Source organism: Dipteris shenzhenensis, chromosome 12 (assembly GCF_047967505.1).
Source record: "Dipteris shenzhenensis isolate YYH24624 ecotype China chromosome 12, Dip_SZ_1.0, whole genome shotgun sequence".
Classification (NCBI taxonomy): Eukaryota; Viridiplantae; Streptophyta; class Polypodiopsida; order Gleicheniales; family Dipteridaceae; genus Dipteris; species Dipteris shenzhenensis.
In genome coordinates, this window is record NC_141607.1 from 16352092 (window position 1) to 16374676 (window position 22585).

The 22585-nt window shown below is 42.3% G+C and overlaps 1 protein-coding gene across 1 annotated transcript in view; it reads left to right on the top strand.

Moving 5' to 3' along the window:
- Positions 1-9075: 9075 nt before the first annotated feature.
- LOC147895889 (hydroxyacylglutathione hydrolase 2, mitochondrial-like) overlaps positions 9076-22585 on the top strand; it is a 54602-nt gene continuing 41092 nt past the window's right edge. Inside the window, exons 1-3 of the mRNA XM_087382424.1 lie at positions 9076-9158; positions 9863-10030; positions 15302-15505. Of these exons, the coding sequence (XP_087238550.1) occupies positions 9105-9158; positions 9863-10030; positions 15302-15505 (426 nt within the window). The 5' untranslated portion in view covers positions 9076-9104. The remainder of the gene's footprint in view (positions 9159-9862; positions 10031-15301; positions 15506-22585) is intronic.

The following is a 22585-nucleotide window of genomic DNA, read 5'->3' on the forward strand; positions in this document are numbered from 1 at the left end:
TAAACTAGACATGAAGAGAATGTCATTGTCACTATCATGTGTGACTGCATTGATCTCCTTGATCTTCACTTTTCCTTTGTCCTCCCTTGGACTCTCTTCCTTCTGCTTTGCACCCCAATGTTCATTCTTTTTCTTATCCTTTTGCTCTCTTTTAAGCTTGTAGCAATCCTTTTTCATGTGGCCCTTCTTGCCACAATAGTGACACTCAATGTTCCGTGCCCTGGACTTGCTACGAGACTTCCCTCTTTCTTGAAGCTTCCCCCTGGACTATGATTTGCCCCTTTGCACATTTAAGGCTGCATCCTGCTTGTTGCCTTCCATTGACTTCCGTCTAATCTCCTTGGCCAATAAGCTACCAAGCACATCATCAAAGTTCAATACTCCACTAGGTGCACAGTTACTGATAGCAGTACGAAAAGTATCCCATGAGGATGGTAATGAGCATAAGAGAAATATTGCCCTCATTTTCGCATCGAAATTCAGCTTTTGAGCTTGAAGCTGACTGAAAATAATATTAAATTCATTCAAGTGCAAAGCTATGGATACTCCCTCCTTCATGTGCAGAGCTCAAACAATCTTTTCATGAGATAGGCTTTGTTCAAGGCAGTCTCTTTCTCATATGTAGCACACAGCTTTTTCCATAAAGCTTCCGTAGCCTTTTCAGTGACTACTGTGAAATAAACTGTCTCCCCAAGATGAAGTCTAATGGTAGACTTTGCCAATGCATCCAACTCATTCCATTCATCTGTGGACATAGCTGCAGGCTTAGCTGCAATCCCTTGCAAGGGTTTTATCTACTTCTTTTGAATAAGCACATCCCTTATCTGTTCTTTCCACAAAGAAAAGTTTGTCCCATCAAACTTTTTAATGCTGAAAAACTCCTTTTCAGACATGGAAGAGGATGCCATGATGCAAATAAAGAAAAATCCCAAGTGCTAGTGCCTGCAAGAGAGAATCACACCAAATACCAAGTGCACCCAAATGTGCACGCCACAATAGAGTGAAATATCACCAAAACTCAAAGCTCAAAGCTTCAAAAGATACAGCTAACTCATGTGCATGTACTATGCATCCATATGAGCAAATCTGGCCCAAAAGAAAATGCCAACTATAATGGTAGGCATATGCATCAACAATATCTCATCCAAGAGAGCATATCACTATTAGTGCATCAACTGCAATGTGTCAAAGATGTCCCTCAGCATAAAATAGCATCCATGTGCAAAGCGTCCATAAAAAATAGCATCCTTTAAGGCAATTTGGGCCTATCAGTGCATCCAAATGCCTATAAATCATCCACTGCAACCCAATGCACACCATGAATGAGGGCACACAGCTCAAACTGCAACCAGAGTGATCTGCATAAGGTATGCTCAAGAAATCATGGTCCCACGGCAATGACTGCTATTGAAAATAGAACCTGAGATGCCTCAAAACATGGGCACCATTGCATAATCGGACTCAACAAGACAATCTGCAAATATCTCTCTTCTACTGGAACTCCAAAATCTCAACCGATGAGTGAGAAATGGGAATCAACACTTATCCACTGCCATGTGGCATAAATCTAAGGTTTCAAAACCTTAGAATGAAAAATGCATAATAGAGAGACGAAATCAAATACACAGAGATCTATAACTCTAAAAATACTCCATTGAATCATGCAAGAACTAACAGGTAGGGGTTTTTAGCCGTCCGGAACGCAATGGGACAAATGGTTTTGGAAACCGTGGTCCCAATCACTGGGTCCAACACACGGATTGAAAAACGTTTTGGAAACTGAATTATTTGTAAACTCCACCGGAGTGCGAATGATGAGCAACATAGAAGTTTTGGGACCTCCTGAGTCCACCTGAACTGACAGATCTGCAAATGGTTGCTCCAAACTTGAGTTCCAGCACCCGGGCACAAAAATGTTGAAACTGACAAAGTGAGTCAGAAATCCAACGAAATGATCCCAAATTCAAGAATGAAGGTGTTTCCAAGCTCTTGAAGTGAAATGGACACCAAAAGCAAGCAATGGTTGCCTCTACAAGTCAATACAAAGTCTCTGTCGTCGAACAGAATAGGGAAAAGCTTTAAAAAATGACTTTTTCTTTGAAAACACTCAAAACCACTTCGCAAAACCAAAGTGACTTTTCCAAAGGTTCCTTCAAGGTCTCTGTGCACTCGAATGCAAGTAAAGTCACCCACAAAGCTTCCCATAGAGGTTCTCCTTCCTCCCACAGAGCTACTGAGCTTCCAGGCATTCACACATGCTCAGCTAGATCACTCGGGCTCTGATACCAGTTGAGAGTGCTCTTAACAGAAGCAGAACGGAAGAGGGAGAGAGAGAAACAGAGAGCCATACAAGTTTTTTTGGTGGGTGCAGAACACCCTAATCTTCTTTTTCATTCATATATATATGTGTTTGATTATTGTACATAACCGGGGTAAAGGCACAGTGACCTTTAACCCCCACAATGATTGCGGTGGGACTTGAAAAAGAAAGGATTCAAGCAACCAAAGACTTTTTTGGGGATGTAAATCAAACGCTTAAATGAACTAGAGATAGCATTAGAAAGGATCAAGATAGTGCAATAATTTATGAAAACACACACCGTAGAAGGTTGAAGTTTGAAGTAAATGAGAAATTCTATCTTAGAGTGCGTGAATCTTCAGAATCCCCATAGACAGGTAAATGTCCAAAGTTGTCTCCTAGGTATTGTAGACATTCATAATACTTAAGAGAATTGGAGAACTTTCTTACAAATTAGCCTTACCACTATAGGGGTGGAAATACATCCAATTTTTCATGTAAGTAGGCTAAAAAGAAAATTAGGAGATCTGATCAAACTCATTCAAAATGAAGTCCTAGTTGAACTCATTGAACCTACATCTTTACCGCATGAACCTAAAAGAATGTTAGATAGACAAGAAAAAAAACAAGACACAATATATCGAGAATGTCTGGCTAAGTGGAAAGATAGACCTAAAGAGATTTCACATGAAAAATGGTAAGCAATCTCCAAACGAGGTTTTCCGATTTTGTTTTCGAGGACAAAAACAATTCTTAAGGGGAAGGAATGTTACATCAGCCATAATCATGGAAGTGTGTAGCTTGGTTATGGTGAGGTGGGGCTAAAGGATTAAGGTCTAATAAATGACACATGGCACTCAAATAGACTCCATGTGGTAAGAATTGTGTTTAGGGTAGAATTCTAGAGAAAGTTTCACAACCCTCAAGGGAATTGGAGGGAAGCAACAACAAGACACATAGAGAATGGAGCACCGAAATTCTATGGCTAAGAGATGAACACTTTGAACCCTCCTTTTGTGCAATCACTTGCTAAAATTTGGAGCTCTCATCAATCTCCTCAATCTACATCACCCTCAAAGGAATCTATCTCATCCTCATCCCCTCCTTTGGCTCCACCTCCACTAGCTCCAGATCTCTCACCCATCTCTAAAGCTACCACATGGTGTAGGTTGCATGCCTAAAGAATCTAATCGTATTACAAAAGTAAGAGTGGCTAGAGACTACCTGTGTTGCACCTGTAGCCAATCGAGCTATACTTCTCTCTCTCTCTCTCTCTCTCTCTCTCTCTCTCTATATATATATATATATATATATATGTATATGTATATATACATATACATACATACATACATACATATATATATATATATATATATATGTATGTATGTATGTATGTATATGTATATATACATATACATACATATATATATATATATGTAAATATGCATAGTTATACTCATCCTTGGTTGGTGTATGATGAACCACACGAGTCTACAAAAACAAGGGTTTTCCATGAGAAAAAAGAAGGGCAAGAATAGCTACAAAAAAGAAAGTACATCAAACAAAATGCATTAATTGACAAGATAGTAAGTAATAAAGATACTCACAAAATGCATACACGAACAACATAGTAAGTAATAAAGATACTCATGAAATGCATTGTGAGTGACCCTTGCTGACCGTCGCTCCTAAGGTGAACAGGTGAAACTTTCATTGTGAGATTTGTGCTATTTGTCACTACTGGCAAGATCTCTCCTATGCTCATCCTTTGCATAGTGCCACTCTTGGCAAGATACATGCAGAGAGCATGCAAGTACATATTTCACCGCATCTTAGATCTCTAATTTGTGATGGTTTATCACTCTTGGCGTGTAGTCTAACATCCACTTTCTATCAAACTCTAAGTGCTCAGGCATTGGGGACTCTCTATGGAGCACATCTATGAGATAGTCCTTCAATCTTATCAAGAGGTCATTTTCTCTAATCTTTAAATATGCCCTTGTGAAACATAATTCTCATAATTATTCACATCCCTGAAATGGCATGAGATCCTCTATCATTGTCTATGATCCATATCATCATCCACAAAATACGTGGGAGCCTTGCGATGAGAAGATGTCAAAAATGGTGTCTTGGGGACCATGTGGCTAATGGCTTTAGGACTAGTCCTGGGGTTGCGATGTGCAATGATCTCAGGGTGGACAATTGAGTGAGGGTGGGTGAGGGTCTGAATAGTAGCTTGGACGTTATGCTAGCTAGCTACATACTATAGCAATTGACACACATGGGCTCAACATATTGTAGCTAGCTACATATTGCAGCAATCGACACGCATGGACTCAACAAACTTAGTGGCCCCTCCACAACAAGCACCCCAAGGTCCTAGTCATCTTCTCTATAATGGCGACATGGAGCACCCATGATGACATATCTGTAGGAGCCATCCCTCTCAATTGTTGATGGTGGCAACTAGATTCCCCTTGGGAAATTTATTGAGCCTAAAACCAGTTTGTTCCTAAGTTCCAACTCTAGGTTTCCTTGTAGGATCATCATATATCTTGGCATACTTGATGGATTTCCCAAAGGTTTTGGGAGAATTTCTTCTCACCTCAACCTTGTAGGTGTCTTTTGAACCCCTCATGAAACCTCTTATCTTTTAGAATTCATCAATTCCATTTAAATTAAGGAGACAAAAGTGTTTTTGCCAATACTATAATTATCCCACACCTTCCATGCCCTTTCTAGCTCATTTTTAGGTTAAAAGTCTTTTAGGAAAGCTTGCTCAAACTCAACTAAAAAATTTGGAATTCCATTGAGTTTCATTGAGGCTCATCTACCATTTATATGCTTTGTTTTATAAGGAAAGATTGGCTTCCATGAGTTGATTTTCAAGAGGAGTATTCTTGAGTTGGTGGAAGTCTTACCACTTTTGCAAGAACATATTTATGGCACTGTTGTTTCTTGTTTTTCTTACCCATTGAATATCGGTGGGTTTAAGGTCTTCAAAATATTCAAGCTTTCTTAAAGGCAAGAACTGATTGCCTCAATTGGACTTGGAGGAGCTGGAGATTTTACTACAAGAGATACTGATTGAGAATTAGAGATGACTTTAGTTACATTTTTAATGAGCGATTAACCGACTCTTATTGTGTTTCTCCGCAATCACCATAATCCACGTCCTCCAAATCCAAGAGAGATTATAAATCCTCCAAATCCAAGAGAGGATTACAAATAAAGGGCCTTGCACCTTGGAGAAATGGAGAGTTGGGTATAAAAGCCTTGATGATGTGGTTTTTATGAGACTTCGTATGACATGGCTCTATATGATCACAAGCTCTGAGTTTTCTTTTTTTTCTTTTCCTGTACAGATCAAGTTGCATCACTTTCTAATACTTTATTCTTGGTTTCGAACAAACTCACCCTTTCATGTGAAGAGCTTTTCCATTCATAAGACCAAAATATGGTAGTCCCTATGGAGGCACAGATGAACTAAAATTCAAGACGAACTTCTTGGCTTCTGTTCTTCTCTTATTTTGTCGTGCTATGCCTCAAGTCATCGCTTATTCCTATTCAAGGCTTAAATCACTCCTTAGCTTCCTTGCAAAAGTAAAATTCCAAATCTATGCACTCTAAGAGGAAGGATGACCAAGTGAAGCAAGCATATGAGTAGCTACATGACTTGTGTTTCTTCCTTCCAACTAATCTATGATGCATCACTACTAGTAACGTATTTGCTCTCCTCTCCTACACATGTATTGCCCACAATAGGTTGTCCGATTTGATCTCCAGCCCATAAATGGTTTCTAGGCAGAGATTCAAGAATCGATGAGCGAGCAAGTATAGCTTAATAGTGCCGACTATGTCACATTGCAAGACAGGCTATATGCGATGGTGACACTAATCCAGGTAGGAGATCTGATGCTAAGCTTTGGCTCAACATGCATGGTGTTTTTGAATGTGCAAGGGGTTTAGAGTGTGAGCATGGCATCAACAAGGCGGCAACAAAGTGCTAGCATGGTCCGCAATGGAGTGCAAGTGTTGGAGGTCTTTGGTGCTCTACCCATCGTAAGCCTCAGTGAAAGGAATCCTTCAACAGTCCGACTCATATTACATGTTTTATAAATTTGAAGAATCTTGAGCCAATGCATAAATAGCTTCCAATAGTCCCTGCTATCAACAAACCATGAGACGTGAATTGATGGACAAAGTGGCTGATGGACAAAAATGGATAGACTACTTCAAGCTTGGCTCTGGTACCAATGTAAAATTTGCACAAAAAGAGGCTTCAAAGTGTTCACCTCCTAGCCATAGAATTCTAGTCCTCCACTCTCTATGTGTCTCATCATCGGTTTCCTCTAATTCCCTTGAGGATCGTGAAGTTCTCTTCAAAATTCTCCCCTGAACTTGGTGCTTGCCACATGGAGCCTATTTGAGTGCAATGTGTCCTTCATTGGACCTTAGTCCTTTCGCCCTCTCTTGAGCCTACTAATGCATCCTTCAATTAATGCCTTAGACATAGGGATCCTCTAGGTCTTAGCCTTTGATTGTGCAAACACTATCAAACCCTCTGGTTTCCCACCTCACCATAACCAAGCTACATGCTTCTGTAATTATGGATGATGTAACATATACCCTTTTTGGGATTTAGATTGTAATTTAATCTTGTGCTCTTATACATTCAGGTTGCCTCGAGGGACTGCATCTTGCATTACATGTTCATGTCCCATCGAGGAAAATTGGTTAATATGTTTTACAATATATATTCATGCCCCTTTGAGGGTTCTTTTTGTACACATATGATCTCTTTTATGTTAACTTACGGAGTAGTAGAATGGGGTTAACAAACCCTCATTCAACCCCCCTAGTTCTTTTTATAAATTCCATAGCGTTATCCGATGCATATACCAATGCTAATTTCTGTGTAATTTTTGTATGTGCCCTAAGCATATATTGACAGTCTTGTATTGACAAATATATCAATGGAGGTATCGAGGCCTTTAAACAGAATTTTTTTTGTTTCTTCACAAATTCCATCAATATTAATGTCAAAAATTGTCTAATAGCTCGTAGTGTTTGTAATCAAATAGGCCTATCCTCATGTACTCATACAAAAACTACCTATTAATTCATTTGATTTCATGCCATAATCTATGATCAAGGGTCATGCATATTCCACCATGGAAAGGCCAACTGGAGATGATTGTCATAAGAAATTCCTACTATGTGTTATCTATCAATGGACATAACTTAATGGAAAGCCGCTTGTAGGCATTTTACATAACATGCACCTTTCATTGTTCTAAGATGCTAATCATAGCTGCTTGCCTTTGATTTGCACCCAACACCAATCTCATCTCTCCTTACATTAAGAATTTCCTTGGTTTTGTTATGCATAAAGATGTAGATCATAATTTTGTAGGACACTCCAGTAGTGAGTTATGATTCTCGAAATATGAATAGTTTAGATATGTACTGTTATGATGTTTCACTGACATTCATGGCTCAATGGAAAGCCACCCTAATAGGCCTATAAACATGGGCTTGTATAACATCATATTTCTTGGTTGGTGCCCATTAGGCCCACTAGAAAGCCAAAAGACCAGCTATTAGGCTACATCCATCAAACTTACTTAACAATTGATACTAATGAGGTGCATCCTAAAGCTTACAATGAAAAGGATAATTCATATCCAAATGGGTAGCTTATTTCTACTTTTATGATTGAACTTGCTCTACATGATCCATGTGCCTAACCTATCATAAGCACTTGCTCGTGATGTAAGGCCAATTTGGGTGAAACGAAGAGTATCCCCGTCTGGGTGCTTATGCTTTACAGACCTTGTCCGGACGGGATATAATATTTTTGTGAAGATAAACAAAGCCCTAGCTCAGCATGATTGAGATATGGGAGTATGTTTGTGTAGCATACGACCTCTTACTGTTGGATGAGTTTTCCCTCATTGGACATCTTGTAACAATCAAGGCTATGTATGGGATGGGACAACTTAGTGAGATGCCTTTGCATTGCTCTCTCTTTGAGATAGTTGTGAAACCCGCCTTAGGTGAGAATTGGTGATCGCATGGGAATATGCATATGCCACATGTCGAAAGGTCAGGGGGAGCAATGCCAAACGCATAGCTCAAGTTGTGTCTTCAAATAAGGCTGGGTTCACACCACCCGTGCGCCATTTTCCAAAAGGCGGTGTGAAGGGTTGCTGTCCAAGTTGGCCCAATAGGAAGGAGGGGCTCGGACACCGACTCAAAATATTAGCATTTGGCCCATGAAGGCCGCTCGCACGATGGCCAACTCGTCCAACCGCTCCATCATTGTCCTATTTCATCTCCTCCAACCGCTACACAATCACACGTTGGTGACAAAGTAGAGGCGCTTCCCAAGTCTCTGCCAATACGACATATTTTCCAAGAGGTTGCTAAATCCAAGTTTTGCTCGGCACTCGTTCTCATGGGTGCTGTTGCGCTGCTACTTGCAGTGGTCAGATCGTTCGGTCTTGCATAGGCAGCTAAATCTTATGAAAAACACCGAATTCAAACTTTGTTCGGCCATAGCCTCGAGATGCCTCGGTGGCGAGGCATTTTCTCGGTCTTGAGCGACGCAGGGAGCAAATGTAGCAACGCATTTCTAGGGGTGAGATGGGAGAATGGGGGAAGTTGAGGGAGGAGGCGACCAAACTCGAGTTGGATTTCCTTAACCATAGTCGAGTGTAGTTTTCCTCAAGGCAAATATGTGGTGTGAACCGAGGCTTATAAGCACATAGCAATTCGAAGAGAGAGTCATTCACAAACAATGAGAGCAACGCAGCCGCACCTTTCGCAGATGTGCTCCTCCTTTCCTTTACATGTGAGCCTTCCCATCCTCATCATCTTCATCGTTTACAAATTACAGCTCTTTTTACAAATCTGAGCTTTTTCCCCAATCCCTTTTTGTATCTCATTCTCCCCTATTCAGTGATTCTTATTGCTTCCTTCGTCCACCTCTGTTGCTTTGCGTTCTCAATCATAGACGCTCGCAGAAAACATTGAATCTCGTAGGTCTTCCAACCTTGCATTATTATTGAATTTGTCGAAAAGATTCCATGTCGTAGTCTTCCAACAGTGCATTATTGTTGAACTTCTAGAAATCAACCGGCTACCAGAGATTAATGAGAATGCAGGATTCTGAGCTTTGCATAAAACCTTTCTCGTAGAATAGCGGAACAGCAAAACCTTTCTATAATGTGTCTATTCGTGGAGACTTAAGATGAGCTTGTTTGTGGCATTAAAGAACATGAGCTGACTTCGTTTAGATGAGACTAGTGAGTTCTTGCTTATATACGTTTACATTTTGATTGGAATGGACTTGTCTTCTAAAGAAGCTACTGGACTTGTCTTCTCTTCTCCATAACTAATTAATTGGAATTTCCCATTTTTCAATGTATGGGGGCACTACTCTTTCACTCAATTGAATTGAATGTAACAGGATGCTCAAATCTTCGTGTGCATGTTTTGCAACTTAGAAACATATGGAATCGGACAAACTAACTTGTGCCTTATTGGATATCGCAGATGAATGGGGCCTCAGCTAAGAAGATCGTTGGTACGCTGTTCTCCCGGCTTTATGGCTCTTCATTGAAAGTCCCTTTGACAAACAACCTGCACAATTCTTTTTCGCCCTTGCCACACAGGAAAAGGTGTTTTAGCAGCCAAATGAGAGCAGCGTTGCAGATCGAGCTGGTACCATTTCTAAAAATCGTTAATCGTAAGAATATGCTTCTTAATATTCACTTCTCAGAAAAGGAGGGGTTGCCGGATCAAGGAGTTTCAAACCGCTAAGGAACTCAGCCCAAGTAACGTAAGCAAGAGTAATATTATGCTTCTTTTATAAAGCAGGATGCGTTAGCTTTTAAATCATTGTGCGCACATGACGGAAAATGGAGGACGGGTTGATGACGTTTGTAGGCGTTATTGTAAAGCATTGCAAAAGAGTTACAGTTTAAGAGAGCCATGGACACTGCTGTGTGTCGTGTTTTAATGGGAGCAGGAATTGGTGAATAGTGTTGACCCCTTCTTTCTTATAGAAGCAGGCTGCGGCAGTGTAGCTAACTCCTCTGCTAGGAAAATCTGTACGAAAACTGTATTGTATTAAGAAAACATCTGGAACAGTGGTGTGAGGCACATGTACAAGCTCGTAGAGAGGCTGTTACGGACGTCAACAAACCCTAAAGCCCACTAAGGAGTTGTCTGACATTGTGAGGTTCATCACAGTATATCATCCATAAGGTCTTGAGGATCTGCATGTCTTACAATGCATGTAGCTTTTTGTGATAAGATCTAACATTAATTACTGAGAAGGGAAGTCCGTCCTTGACAAGCTAAATTTACTTCATGTGAAAGGCCTCCTTGACAAGTCTTAACCATAATAACAGTATATTGTCCATAATTCAAAACTTAAAATCTTACGTAAATATTACTATGAACTCCATTAATGAAAATTTCTGTCTATATTAATCCTCTTGATTTATCATTATTAAAAGCTGATTCGTTACGAAAGCTGACTTAGTAAGGGCTGTGAAAGTATTTGGGTTCATCATCTCTTTGACGCAGTGAGCAATCCACAAGCAATACACTGCCCATAGTCATGATGATGACCTTTCCTAGTTATATGACGCCACACGACATCTCATTTGTTTCTGAATTGAAATTGGCTAAGGGATCGAATGAACATTGGGTGCTCTATTTAAAAATAGTGATGTTTTGTCTGCGTTGAATCCTTCCAAATCAAAGGCAATTTTCCTCACCTATTGTGATTTGTCTCGACGAAGAGCAACTAATGTTTAAATCTTTCAAAAACCACTTTAGGTCCACTCTTAACATAAAACCAAGTGAGATAAAACTGGTATCTAGGCTATTCAGAAAATTTGAAGAAAGAGAAGAAAGAGAACAAAATGCAACAGAAAAAATAGAATCCCAATGTGCTTCGTGGTTGCTTTAAAGGAAACTATGCTGACCATTCATCATGCTGTTGAAAAACATAGGGTAGTTGCCTGCTTAGGCCAACTCCCTCACAGCGGAAAATTTATCCAGGGATCACAAGACACTATAAGAAAGACACAATGCAAGCGTGCATGCTTATTGAACATTGAAGAGAGCAATGGAGATCAGTAAGAGAATTCAGATGTACAGCCAAACAGAAAATATATGAAGGTAAGTACCAAGTGCAAAACCGTCTAACAGATGTAACAACACGTTCAGCAAACAACCAATGAGTTAAGGCACCAAATCTGGCTCTGATAGCTGCAACTCTCTGACACGGACAACTCCTCTTCTGCCACGTGCCTCTGTGTAGGCTTCAGTAGCTGCTTAAAGGTAGAGCATTCCTGCAAAGTTTTCTCACTTCAACGCACCTCCTTATGCTCTCCTACAGAGTGTAGATCTGTATGCTCCAGAATGCTGGGACTTCCGCTCCTGCAAGAACTCGTCCAGGTTGAACTGCCCCCACAATGGAACTAGCTATAGGGCCCAAAACCAGCCAATCTGTAGGGCTAATAGACCAAGGTCAGCCAACTCAGTCTGTAGGCAGCTGACTAGCAGCCAGGTCAGCTGAACTGCTGCTACAGGTACTTGGCCCATACAAGGCTCTTCATACAGGCTTCTGGTTGGCTGTTTGCCAAGCCCATCTGCCCTCTCCAGGTCCTTGTACCAGATGCCATCCGTGCTGTACCTTTTCAACCAATAGCTGCTGTACTTGCCGACTTGTACCTGCTGTATTACCAACCTGCACCTGCTGTAATTCCAAACTGTACCTTCAGTCCTGTTGCACTGTACCTATGTGCTACCCTGCCCCAATCCTTTGACCCTGTCTGTGGGCTCTTGGCTGGGCTACATGGAACCCTAACTCTGCCCAAACAGTGGGCTTTCTGTCTGCCCTCCATGCTGACCTTGATGGCCTCATGGGCTGTGCTAAATCTATTTCAACAAGGATGCCTGTGTTTTCTGCCCATGTGGCAGCCAATTTGCTGCCCACATTGTAGCCATAAGCAAGCCCTATCCATCCTATACTGTATGTCATCCTGCCCCATGTCTTCCTCATATGGGGGCTCACATGGGGGGGACCCTAATATTCCAAAATCCCCTCTCACTGATCCACACCCCCACATTCGATGCAGATGCTCCATCAGCTCCCTTGGAGCAGCTCTTTGCAACAATTTTAAGATGTCTCTGAAATCAGGTCCATGATCTGCAGCCCCTGCTTCATAAGGTCAGCCTCCAAACATGTGAGCCATCTCGAAATGTAGGCTCCATACATGTAGCACCTACAAACATGTCAGCTTCTTCACTCAATCTGGATATCAAGAACCTATCCATCTAGTTGCCCCTCTTGTAAGTTGAGAACACTCCGAATCTTGCATGGGTAACCATGGTGAATCTTCTCGATCACGTGTAATGGTTAGTGCTCCAAACTTTGACAGTCTACACCACTAATGTCTAAGGAAATCTTGTAGCAGGTGCCTAATGCCTCCAGAATGAGAACTCCCCATTTGTGCATATGGAAGGCTTTCATCCTCCATATAGAAGGTTTTCACTCTCCATTCTCCTTGCATTTGAGAACTCCTGTACAGACAATCAACCCAAAGCAGTGTCACCAGAGATGTTTCATGAAATACGTTTGGCAGGTTTTGTTTAGAATGTTCTGAGAATTTGCCTGGGGTTTTACCTAGAAATGCATAAAATATGGTATGTAATATAATTTATTGTTAATATATAAATAATTATTTACTCTCTCTCTCTCTCTCTCTCTCTCTCTCTCTCTGTGCGTTTGTCTGTCTGTCTGTCTCTCTCAGACACACACGTTCTTTTTTGGTGAACTCCATTTGTCATTATATTACGAAGAACAGTCCCCAAGAAAGAGACATGCAGCTAAAACATCCAAAGGTCTCATTATATGACCAAAAAGCAAGATAGTCAAAGTTTTGCGCATTCAGGCAGTCAAAGAAGATGCCGAAGAGATGGCCGGAAGAAGTGATATTTAGCTAGGGGTGGCTCACCAAAGACCCTATGATTTTTGTCCTTCCATAGAGTCCATAGTCCCCAATAGTGAACCCAATGAAAGAAAAGTTCATACCCCTGCCTAGCAGGATGACCCCCAATAGTCAGAACAGCTTGCCAAAGCAAGTAGTAGGGAAACGGGCCTGAAGATGCTGCTTTAGCAAGAACAAGAAGTCACGAGAATCAGGGCAATGCCAGAATAGGCGAAGCATAGGCTCCTAAAAGGATAAACATTGGCGACTAGCAGCAGGAGCAATATATTGGTGAGCCAAAAGCTGTCCAAAGGGAAGAACCCCAAGCAAAACTCGCCATAAGAAACCTGTTGGCGAAGAGGGAGTTTGCAAGCCAAATTTTCTGCAATCTTTTCTTCCACCATTGAAAAGTACGTGTCATAGACCAGATGTCATTCACATGAGTGGAAACCCGAGGAGGAGGCAACACAACCTTATACAACGATGCAGCTGTGACATTAGCTAGGAGCAATGGCTGAAAACCAGAATCATCTGGGTGAATAGCCCAGTTTTTGAGGCGGTCCGGAAGCTCAAGACGAGGCATTTGGCTGAAAGTCATGAAGCATCTGCTACAATAAGTGCCATAGGGGTCTAAATGCTGTCCCAAGCTAAACTGTCTGACTGCTGCAGGAAAAGATAACCCCATCCCAGCATTATCCTGCACATCACCCCACAAGGTGGACCAAATAAAGTAAGAGCGACGGGGCTCTTGTATTGCCAATGGATGTGCAAACACCTTTGACATATGAAGGCATTCAACATGCAAAGATTTCCAGAAAGTGAGTACCTGCCAATCCCTTTAAGGTGAGAGAGTACATGCTTTACGTCAGAAACAAGTGAGAGACACAAGGGCATCTCTTAACCCTGCCATCAATGTGCCCCAAGAGGACATTTCATTGAGGAAGCTGCTAATGACCAAATGCTAAAGTAGACAAATGCAAAAGCAGATGGCACATCATGTATACCCATGGATGATCACCTTGCATGAACTGAAGCATTATTTCCCCTTATCAGCTACAACATGCATATGAATATTTAGAATATTCAATCCCCCATGCATCTTAGGCGAGCAAAGATGATCAACAAAAAGTAGCCTAAGCACTTTACCTCTATGATGTGACTGCCAAAAAACCTCCATGATAGTGGGCATGAAATGACTGGGACTTATGCACGTTGTCTAAGCAGATAGGAGCATTTTTTTAATAGCGTGCAATAGAAGCACATCTATTCAGCCAGGTAGCTCTCTGACATACCTCAATACCATCACCTCTGTTTTCAGACTAGTGGCCATTTTCTATTGTACTTGGGGCATTTGCATTGCCTGGTTGGGATATTCCACTTTTTCTTGGAATTCAGTATGAGGAGATTAGTATTATAATGCTGAATGGGATGATAAGAGAATTTGACACAAGTCTCTTACCTGAAATGAACTAACAACATTGTTGAATATAGTCAGTTATTCAAAGTCATGCGACCAAAGGTTGAATCTACAATGTGGAAAGCAATGGAAGATCTAGTTATGCCTTTTTTTTAGAGTGATAGACAAGGACACAGAACAAATGTTAAGAATAAAAGTGTAGGGATGGTTTGTCAAAGGAAGGATTTTCTGCAACCAAGGATGATTGATAAGAAAAGTGGATGTAAGCGGAATCACCGAGAGAGAAATTGCAAAAAACTTTTCCATCATAGGTACAGAACAGTTATGTGTTGGCTCCTATTGAAATGTGAAGATTAAAAGTAACAGCTTTTTGCAAGTAACATAAAACAAAGATGGCTTCGCAGTTTTTTGTTGATGAAAGAGAGCATGTAAGGGTTGGATTTTGGTGACTTCCATCTATGTTTGTCTTATAACTGTATTTTTTCTGTCATTGGATTTCTCCATAGATGAAAAAAGAAAGGGTCTGTTTTGTAAATAATTGTTTCACTTACTTTTAAGTTGTGCATGCAGATACCCTGTTTAAAAGACAACTATGCATATCTGCTGCATGATACAGAAGCCCGTGTTACCGGAGTCATTGATCCCTCTGAGTCTGGACCTGTAATAAAAACATTAAAAAATAAGGATCTTCATTTGACATATATTCTCAATACACATCATCATTGGGATCACACAGGAGGCAATGTTGATTTGAAGAACAAGTTCAGTGCAAAGGTAATGTTTGGCAGGTTGTATATGCTTTGACTCATTGGATAAATTTGATTTAACTCAGGTTGTACATGCTTTGACTCATGGGATAAATTTAAAAAGCAAAAACTATGTGAGTATTTCCCTCTGGTCTTCAAAGATGGAAAAATTCCAGTTAACGAAGGGGAGGATAGGGGTTGAAAAGAATGTGGCACTAGGGCAACTAAACTAAGGCGCCCTCTTCCAGTAAAAGGACGACTACATTGTCAGATCTTGTTAGATAGGGTCTGTAAAGAGAGCTCAGAAAAAGACTTGAGCTTGCTGAAAGCTAGACTACGACCATTGGATATGTCTAGTTATCAAAAAACCAATAATGAAATCCGAAATAAAAATGTAGTAGTATTTATCACTAAAACACTGTTTTAGAGTCTTCAATTTTTGGATAAAATAGAGGGCTGGCCACTGAAGAACCATAGCTTACTAAAATAACATGTGGCCAAAATATGCAATTGACATGCCACTTGAGATGTGGCACAAGTAACATGTGGCACCTTCCTTGTTGCAACAATGACGGCTTAGTGATTGGAAGAATTTTCACGATGCTGTCCTTGGAGGTGATAGCACCACTATCTATGGATGGGACAGCACCAATGCCGGAGTTAGCAGCATCCTCATTGCTGGTATCAGGGGCAGCCCCATCATGCCCTCTTAGCCCGACCCTCTATGCCTCACCACCACAGTACGCCTCTTTTTTGTCACCCTTACACATCAGCCAGCCACCGTTCCCCTCTTGTGTTGGACTCACCGCATCCACATTCAGTTGTCCCCTCACCACTCTTAGTCACCTACCCTCTATTACTCAGCCCTTGTTTAGGCCATATCCATACCGTCCATGGTAAACACGATCCCATGTGACACATGGGATCACCTCCTCATGGAGGTACACCGTCTTCGTATGTGAGGTGGAGCAGGACCACCTCATCCATCGCTCTGGGTAGGTGCTCTGTAAGGAGATGGCAGCTGTAGTGACTGCCTCGAGTAGGGGCCAACAGTCGAGGCTGTAGAGGCACAGATAGCCACCATGCAGTCGGCCCTCACAGAGACTTCTAGATGGGTAAATGTCGCAAAACGGGATCCTGCGAAGGCCACCATTTCATTCTGGAGTAGCGGCAGAGAGCCAAGAAGGCTCTCAAGTCTCAATGTTAGAATACGACGCATTCCTCGCACATTTGCCACTCCCATTGAGGATGTGATCAGCTTCGTGACTTCCACCCTGGGAGTTCAAGAGCATGGGATTGAGGGGGCCTGGTGTATAGGGCGGGACCCCAACTGAGAGTGGCCTCTCATCATTTGCTTCAAGGATGCTTAGGCTCTCCTTGCATCACTGCGCAGATGATCAGCTTTATGTGACCGCCTAGAGTTCTACTTGGATGAGGACCTTGCACCTCTATAGGTTGAGGAGAGGTTTATCCTCATACAACAGTGAGAATCGCCCACAAGAAGGGAAGTGGGTAGTAGTTCAAGAGGGGCAGCTCTTGACAGATCCCCAACAGGCATCTTGTAGCTCCCATACATAGGGGGTTGAGGTCTTTGAGACTCAAAACTGAGACCCTGACCTTTAGTGTTTGGAACTTTAATGGTACCTTATGGTCAGATGCAGGAAATTTCTTGGAATCTTACACAGGTCGAGACATATTAGAGCCCAGAGAGCCCTTTGCCGATTGTTTGTGGATACACATGGGAGGCAACATACCGGGATGAGACCCGGGAGATAAGAGTAGTCCGGGGATCGGGGGAGTGGCAATACTAGACAGATCATACTTACCGGGGCAATCTTCGTCGAGAGGCGAGATACATATGCCAAGTTTCTGTGGGTTCAGATCCGCTGCCCTCCTTGAGAGGACCTCTGCATTGCAATCTGTTACTTTCCTCCTGAGACCTCACATTTCTCTCGAGGAGACTGAGACTTTACCATACATAGACATCTAACCGAACATCATGGATTTCTCAAGCCATGGGAAAGTTCACCTTGTTGGGGGCTTCAAAGCGAGGACAATGCTAGGTGTCACTTGAGAGGGAAAGAATGAGGGAGAAGTACAACGGGGAGAGAGTGAGAGAGAGGGGTGACACAAAAGATGTGGGTGTGAAGTGATGAGCCACACCACAAACTCATAGGTTTTATTAGGATTAGGTTTTTCACCCTATGACTGTCTTAAGACAGTCATAGGTGTCATATCTTTAATAAAGGGGTGGCAATGTGCCTTTACCCCAACAACCTCCCACCTAAAGGCCAATGTGCCTAAAGGGGAGAAAAGAATAAAAAATTACAGCAATATACAGTTACTGTATACAAGACCATAAAATAAGAATGGTCTCATCCTAATCCCATGATGTGGCGGCAATGTGCAAACCGCTCTGTAGGCAAGCTCTTAGTGAGCAAATCTGCAGGATTATCATCAGTATGCACCTTCACAAGCTCAAGTCGCTTGTCTTCCAGTACCTCCCTGATGAAATGATATTTCACATCTATGTGCTTGGTCTTTTGATGAAAGACCGGATTCTTTGCCAACATGATAGCACTCTGACTATCACAATGTAAAACTGGCATATCTCCTGTAATGCCCAAATCTCCCACCAGCCGAGTAAGCCATATTGCTTCTTTGCAAGCCTCAGTGGCTGCAACATATTCAGCTTCAGTAGTTGACAGTGCAACGCATTTCTGCAACCGAGACACCCATGATATAGCACCTCCTGCAAATGTGAAAATATAACCGGTAGTAGATTTCCGGTTATCTGCATTCCCTGCATAGTCTGAATCTGTAAAACCATGCACCAATGCATCCTGCCTACCATAGCATATGCACAAGTCTTTGGTACCCTTGAGATACCTCAAGACACCTTTCACTGCTTCCCAATGTTGCTTGCCTGGATTTGCCATATACCTGCTGATGACTCCCACCGCAAAAGCAATATCCGGACGAGTGGCAACCATGGCATACATCAAAGAACCAACTGCAGATGCATATGGAACCTTGGCCATTTCAGCCTTATCATCATCTGATCTGGGGCTGTCCTTACTGCTGAGTTTTAAATGTGGAGGCAACGGGGTACTAATAGACTTCCCCCCCTCCATTTTAAACCTCTGCTGTACTTTGTCAATGTACTCCTTCTGTGACAGAAACAAAAGTCCCTTGGACCTGTCACGAGTAATCCGCATGCCAAGAATATGGTTTGCATCACCCAAGTCTTTCATGTCAAAAGACTTATGCAGTTGTTTCTTTAAAGCACTAATCTCATGCTGAGATTTACTGGCAATCAGCATGTCATCCACATATAGAATGAGTAGCATCAAACTGCCATCCTTTGCCCGTTTGGTGTACAAGCAATGATCGGTCTCACACCTATGATACCCTTCGGACTGCATGAAGGCATCAAACTTCTTGTACCATTCTCTTGGTGCTTGCTTGAGTCCATACAAGCTCCTCTTGAGCTTACACACAAGCTGCTCTTTCCCTTTAACAGCATATCCCTCTGGCTGACTCATATAGATCTCATCATGGAGATCTCCGTGAAGAAAAGCAGTCTTCACATCCATCTGACATAAATCCATGTCCTCATGAGCAACAAGAGCTAACACTGCTCTCAAAGTAGTCATCTTGACTACAGGGGAAAAAATCTCATCAAAGTCAATGCCCTTCTCCTGCTTAAATCCCTTGGCAACCAATCTGGCCTTATACCTCGGTAAAGCATTTGAATCCACTTTGACTTTGTAAACCCACTTGCATGGCAAAACCTTTCTGCCTGCAGGTAGCTGCACCAAGTCCCATGTATCATTTTGAAGTAGGGAGTCCATTTCTGACTGCATGGCTTTCTCCCACTTCCTTTTCTCTGTTCTTCCCATAGCTTCCTTGAAGCTGGAAGGCTCACCACAATCTGTTAGCATGATAAAATCAGCCACATTATTGGCTCCTGGAACAAACCTGTCAGGAGGCCGTTGTACACGGGTGCTCCTCCTAACAAAATGTTCCGGATTAGGCTGCTGTCTAGCCTGTTCGTCATGCATGACGGGTGGCTGTACCACCATATTTGGCTGTTCTACAGCCCCATTTGCTGGCATATCCTGTGGTGCATCATTGGCAAAATTATCTGGCTGATTTTCAGCCTGTATACCCTCTTGAACAGGGTTATCTGCAGCAGCCTGCTGCTGCATATTAATGGGCATTCTTTGCTGTCCGACATCATCATAAACAACCCTCCTGTATTCCACAGGTTGCACGGGTTCTTTGTGTACACTATCCTCTTTAAAGATGACATCATTGCTGCGTATAATCTTCCGTTTAACGGGATCCCATAACCTGTACCCCATTTCACCTTCGTCACCATAACCCATAAAGATGCATCTGGAAGACTTTGGCTCCAGTTTGGTGCGCAGTTCTTTGCGTATATGAGCAAAGCACTCGCAGCCAAACACACGTAAGTGCTTATATGAAGGTGGCTTGCCAGACCACACCTCTTCTGGCACTTTCAACTCCAAAGCCTTGTTCGGCGACCTGTTAATTATGTGAACTGCTGTTTGCACGGCTTCTGCCCAAAAGCCATGGGGCAATGCAGCATAAGACAACATACATCGAACCTTCTCCTGAATAGTTCGATTCATCCGCTCACTCACACCATTTTGAGATGCATTAGGAGGGGCTGTGAGTTCCTGTTTAATGCCCTTAGCTTCGCAAAACTGTACAAAAGCATTTGACACATACTCACCCCCATTATCGGATCTGAGGCATTTCAGCCTGCGACCTGTCCGAGATTCTCAACCTGAGCGACAAACTTCTTGAAAGCATCTAAGGCATCGCTCTTATGCTTCAAGAAATAGACCCACACTTTGTGTGTGGCATCATCAATAAAAGTAATGAAATACTTTGCACCCCCTAGTGATAGCTGTGGCATCTCACACAAATCAGTGTGCACTAGATCAAGCGGTGCTCTATTTTGGGGAGTTCTCCTCTTATGAGGAGTCATAGAATGCTTGCCAAATATGCAATGATCACAAGTAGGCAAATCTGAAAATGAAAGAGACGGCAGATAACCCAAACGTGACAGTTCTTGCATTCCTTTAACGGACATGTGTCCCAACCGGCTATGCCACAATGAAACCTTTGGCAGCTCGGTTATGGCAACAACATGATTACCTACACTGGAAACATAAAGAGGGTACAAGGTATCACTCTTATAACCCTCAGCCACTACAACCTGGCCATCAGTAATCACCCATTTGGAATCCCCAAATGTGGTGTGGTAACCACTGTCATCCAACAAGCCAGTGCTAATCAGATTTTTCTTGATTTGCGGCACATGGCGAACACCATCAAGCATAAATGTGCGTCCATCAGGGAATACTATCTGTATATTGCCAATCCCTGCAATCTGACATGCATAGTTGTTCCCAAGGTGAACAACTCCATGAGTACCTGTGTAGGAAGTAAACCACTCCCTATGAGGAGTAACATGAAAAGAAGCACCTGAATCCAAGAACCAGGTGTGCATGTCATGGCCATCAATAACCAAAGTATGTGCAATTACAGCAGAAGAGCATAAACATCATGCGTGTCACTTTCACTGTCTTCTGCTGCAACATTCACTGCAGCCAAGTCATCTGCCTTGGCCTTGCCTTTGCCTTTGCTTCCACTGCCTGCATCCTTTGCCTCAGCCTTCTTGGCTTTCTGATCCCGTATAAACTTGAAGCACTTAGACTTCACATGTCCCTTCTTGCCACAATAAAAGCATTCAATATCCTTTTTGCCACGGGACTGACTGCGGGATTTGGACTTACTACCAGATCTCCCCTTCTGCTGAGTCCTGCCTCTTTCCTGTACCTGCAAAGCATTTGAAGACTTGCTGCCCGCATTATTCTTCCTGCTCATCTCCTCCATAAGGAGAGAACTCTCTACATCAGCATACATAAGAGTGACATTTGAATTAGACAGGGTGGTCTTGAAAGTGTCCCAACTCTCAGGGAGGGTACACAACAAGAAAGTAGCCTTGAACTCCTCATCAAGGTTCAACCCCTGTGCAATCAGCTATGTAAAGATGGCATTGAACTCACTCAAGTGTGAGGTCATAGCTGTACCTTCCTTCATGCGAAGATCAACCAGCTTCTTTAACCAATAAACCTTACTGGCTGAACTCTTTTGGGCATACAACTCTTCTAGCCTCTGCCATAGGCCATAAGAGGTCTTTTCAGCCTGAACATTGAACACAAGAGAATCACTGAGAGTAAGCATGATAGCAGCCCTTGCGGACAAATCTAGCTCCTCCCACTCATCATCTGACATCCCAGATGGCTTGACACCCTTCACCCTTATGGGCTTAGAAATCTTCTTTAGCAGAAGTACATTCAAACACTGTTCTGCCCATAATGCATAATTGTGTGCCCCTTCCAATTTCTTTATGTTCAGAATTGATGATTCACTTCCCCCTGATGCCATATCAGATAAAGAAAGTACCTGACTCCCTGTAAGTCAAAAAATGACTGAATAAAATTCTGATTTCTCAGAAAAACCTGCTCTATCAAGAGCCAGGGGCACTCACAATAGTGCTGTTTTTACTGTCAAAAAATCTGCAGCAAAACAGAAAATTTCCCTCTAGTTACTGTACCTTCTGACACACTGTACCGTGCTCAAATAGGCATAAAACAGTAATTTCAGAATGCTGCAGCTGTTCCACAAGTGCTTTAACAGTGCATCATCAGCTGACAAAGCACAAAACACTGCTGTCCTGGACACTTCTCCCACCTCAGATGAGGTATTGCACTGATTTTATATGCATAAACCACTTGTCATACACTGTTTTGTTCACTGAAAAGAGGCTCTAGACACTTCAGCCTGTCACAAACCTGCAACAGAAAATGGGACAAATCCCAAGCAATCACCCTTCTGCCAAGGGGATAAAAGGCATTTGAAGGTCTCAAACAGTAACTTAAGTGCTCTCAAGCAAAATCTGGGCAAAAGCCCCTTGATTTGACACCTGTACCAAGTGAAAAACACCTCAACACTGAGGTAGCATACAAAATACAGCGCTCTCCTGGCACTTTCACCTGACAATGCAATG